The sequence below is a fragment of the Rhinopithecus bieti genome, unplaced genomic scaffold (assembly GCF_001698545.2).
Source record: "Rhinopithecus bieti isolate Rb0 unplaced genomic scaffold, ASM169854v2 scaffold_39006, whole genome shotgun sequence".
NCBI lineage: Eukaryota > Metazoa > Chordata > Mammalia > Primates > Cercopithecidae > Rhinopithecus > Rhinopithecus bieti.
Genome location: NW_016816568.1, coordinates 252,159 through 256,130, shown reverse-complemented (window position 1 = coordinate 256,130; position 3,972 = coordinate 252,159). Strand labels below are relative to the sequence as shown.

The window sequence follows — 3,972 nt, the reverse complement described above, 5'->3', positions numbered from 1 at the left end:
AATGGAGAAAAAATTGAATAGTGTCTTCAAAAGTCTATTCTTACAAGAATGGTTTCTTCAAAAGTCTATCTATCCTTAAAAGACAGGTTGCAAGAATGAGTTAAAAAAAAAAAGAACAAAAACAAAATAAAAGAAATTAGGGTCTTAATGAAGCCCTGGTTTGCTAGTAAGAAATTTACAGTAAAAATTACAGAAGTACCAGCAAATTAAATTAAATTAAATTAAATTGTTTATTTATTTTTGAGACGGAGTCTCGCTCTGTCACCCAGGCTGGAGTGCAGTGACATGATCACGGCTCACTGCAAAGCTCCACCTGCCATGTTCACACCATTCTCTTGCCTCAGCCTCCCGAGTAGCTGGGACTACAGGCGCCCACGACCACGCCCTGCTAAGTTTGTTTCACTGTGTTAGCCAGTATGGTCTCGATCTCCTGACCTCGTGATCTGGCCGCCTTGGCATCTCAAAGTGCTGGGATTACAGGCGTGAGCCACTGCACCGGGCCACACCAGCAAATTTAAATGGAGACCTAGGAAAACTGGGCAAATGTTCCCACTGAATTAGTAATCTAAATTAGTAACCTCAAATTGTTTTAATAGTTACTACTAAAACATGTTTGCATATGTATCCCAAAATGAATATAATTTTTAACTACAAATAAGTACAGATACTGTTTTGTTAATACATCATGCAAAATTATAAAACATAAACTGGAAATTATAAATGGGTGAAGTTTAAAAGTAAAGAAAAATAGAAATGCTAATATTTTACTTCCACATCTCAAATGATTATCCTTTGCAAAAAAGTGTGGAAGCCTCTGACCTCAAATTGAAAACTAGGTGATGTAGTTCTGTGACTTAAAATCTGGCAAAATAAAATCTTTCAGGTACAATTCTTTCAGGTAACATTTGCTCTCAATTGTTGCTGACATTCAGAGTGCATACATTTTAAGTGAATTTTCAGAGTTGATAATGCACGTGTCCATAACCTAGGGTCTGTGGTCCCAAGTTAATTTATGGACAAGATTCATGCTCCCTACATTGAATCTTTTCTTACAAGGTTTTCTCATTAGGTTTCAGAAGAGGTCTGCAACCTCCAAATGTGAGTAATTACTCGTTTGATACATTTCCTTCTGTAATCAAGAGGATATGTTTGATAAACATTTAACTACAGCCAGAATGCAACTTGCAAGTTTTGTCTGGGCCTGAGTTAAGGACTGAACACGTAGCCTAGATGTTAACTATTTATTGACTGAATAATGGACTGGGCATGGGAAGAAGAATGTTTTATTACCTGCCCTATCACTATCTATCTCTGTGGTCTTAAATGAGGAGCTCGCTAGCCTTTGTGGGACTCCAGTTTTTTTTAATCTTTAAAGTGAGGGAGATGAATGATCTCTAAGCATTCCAATGCTTGTCTAGCAGTAACAATGTATAATTCCAAGTATATAATCAAATGTCTTAATATTATTTTTGAGATTTAGATGCCCCTTTCTGTATTTCCTAAGGATACACATGTATCCAAAATTTTTTCTCCCTCTGGCATACACTTGAGGTTTCTGGAGGTGGGAAGTTGATGCCACAGTCCGTGTCCTAAAGGGTCAGGCTGGCTAGCAGGGAGAAATCGCTAATGAATGATACAATTTTTATATAGTCAGTTGCATCCACATCCCTGTCCAATAGTTAACTTAAAACTCTGAATAAGTAGAAGACACTTGTCTTTTTTCCTAAGTTCTGCACGGTGATACCAAATATTAAGATATTAGAATCTTGCATAGGCAATGCTGTACTTCAGCATATGAAACTCTGTTTAATATGTAACTCCTAAGGTTTATTGTGTGAACACATCTAAGTGGCCAACACTTGCTGTATTAGGAACTTTGCCATCCATAAAATGGGTCCCTTAAGGTTTCAAGAAGCATGCTTATTGAGTGGGTAGTGTAACTTCCTTCTTTTCCCCTTTAAACACATTGGTATTTTTAAAGCTACAAACCGTTAACATGATAGAGGGGACATCTCATTGCAAAAGCTAGGAAGAGCAGGGATTTGGATGTGAAAGGTTAAATTTGAGAAAAGAAATATGCAAAAAGTAAAACACAAAAATGCCTGCATCTTCTAATCATCACTCAAGAGTAAAGACTCTTGCCCTTACCAGTTTCATTACAACTAGAACAGGAAGGCAAGTGAGCATATTATAATGCTTCATTTCCATTGTTTTTCTTAATTTTTTTCTAGTGCTAAACCATAATTAATAAGATCAGTTTAAAATTTTCTTGCTGAAAAGGAAAGGTTAATTATCTTTAAACAATATCTATTCAAAGACTTTTCCTAGTCTACAGGATGCCTGACTGAGTTAAAACAGAAAGAGGGATTAGTGTCTAAAGGAAGGTCCTGATGACCAGTAAGAAATTGAAGTAAAACTTATAAAACTTATGAAACCAAGACGTTTCAGTGGAGAATATTGAATACTGGGTCATATGTTCTCATTGAAATGGCAATCTCTATCAATAGTCTCTAAAACTTTTAAATTGTGATCACTAAAATAATTTTTCATATGCACCTCAGTATATGTATAATTATGTATAAATAAGTACAGATACTACTGTATTAATCGCATACTTACAAAACATAAAGTGAAAATTATAAAGGGATGAGATTTACAAATAAATAAAGATAGAAATTCTAATATTTTGCTCCCAAGTTTCGGTGGACTGTTCTTTGCATATCACTGAAGGCCACTGGTGAAATTCAAAATTAAATAATGTACTTGTAAGACTTTAAAATATGGTTTTAGAAAATTTCTTTCAAATATCATCCTTTCTAGTAGTGTAAAAGATGAAAGAACCAAGTAGTTATCCACTTTTTTCCTACAAGTGAGTTTTGAAAAACAGCTGTCTAATGGAAAGCAAGATTTCTTGTCTATTTTCCCCTTCCTAGGCATCTTAAAAAGTTAGGACATTTGGCCTTAAATTCCTTATCGGATCCTAGACCCCTCCTCTACCTCCTACGATTTCCCCACATCAGCTGGCAGTCCCCAGGCATTGTCAAAGGGTGGTGAGAAGAGAAGCTACAAAGAGGGGGAAAAAATAAGCTAAACTATTTGACCCTGCTTCATTTCAGAGAAGGAAATATTTCAGAACAGCCAACTTACTTGTTGTCTCTGCAACTTCACTTCTTTGCGAAGCTGCTCAACTTCCATTTTCAGTTTTTCCTTCTCTGGCAAATCTTCGATGTGAAGGGCAGGCATTTTCGCCCCAGAACTGGGCCCGGGCTAGCTCTGGCAGCGAAGCCCCTGGAAGAGCTGCGAAGCTCGGCGCGTGTCGAAACAACTGCGGAGCCTGGCCCGCCGCTCACCCGCACAGGATGTGACTGCAGCCCTGCTGCGGTCCCCAGCTCCCCGAGGGCTCCGCTTCCTCCGGGACCCCGTCACGCCAGCGCGCCCCAGCGTCCTAGGACATGAGAACTCTGCCTTTTCTCAAGTCCCTGCAACCTAGGAGGCCTGCCTGGGTGCTAGGTTAGGGTTAACTTTGAGACTGGTTCAAAAGCAGCTTCCTGCCGCTCAATCGCCCATCAGGGATGCTGGCCCCGAACAGGCCCTAACTCAGGACTGCCACGCCCTCGGGGGGCGGCTGGGCTAGGGCTGCCTTACTGGGGACAGCAGAAGTTTTACTTTTTTTCTCCGCGTCCCCCCCCAGCACCCCCCCTTTTTTTTTCCGTTTCCAAGTCACATCCGGGTTTTGTTTGTGAAGCAAGGAAAAGGAGTACACTACCCAGCAGGAAGTAACTACCCTTCACCTCTCAAAGAGTTTTTAAAATATGCTAGATATAGCTTTTCCCTAATTACACGCATAGGTTGGTGCAAAAGTAATTACTTTTCCCTAATTACATATACAGGTTGGTGCAATTAGTTTTGCATCAACCTAATAAATGCATAGTGGGGAATGTGGACGCTTAAGAAAAGGCTCAAAAGAAAAAT

General features: G+C 39.2%; 1 protein-coding gene across 1 annotated transcript in view; it reads right to left on the bottom strand.

Moving 5' to 3' along the window:
* LOC108517188 (guanine nucleotide-binding protein G(I)/G(S)/G(O) subunit gamma-11) overlaps positions 1–3,688 on the bottom strand; it is a 4,739-nt gene extending 1,051 nt beyond the window's left edge. Inside the window, exon 1 of the mRNA XM_017854974.1 lies at positions 3,148–3,688. Coding sequence (XP_017710463.1) covers positions 3,148–3,243 — 96 coding nt within the window. The 5' untranslated portion in view covers positions 3,244–3,688. The remainder of the gene's footprint in view (positions 1–3,147) is intronic.
* Between the last annotated feature and the right edge of the window lie 284 nt (positions 3,689–3,972).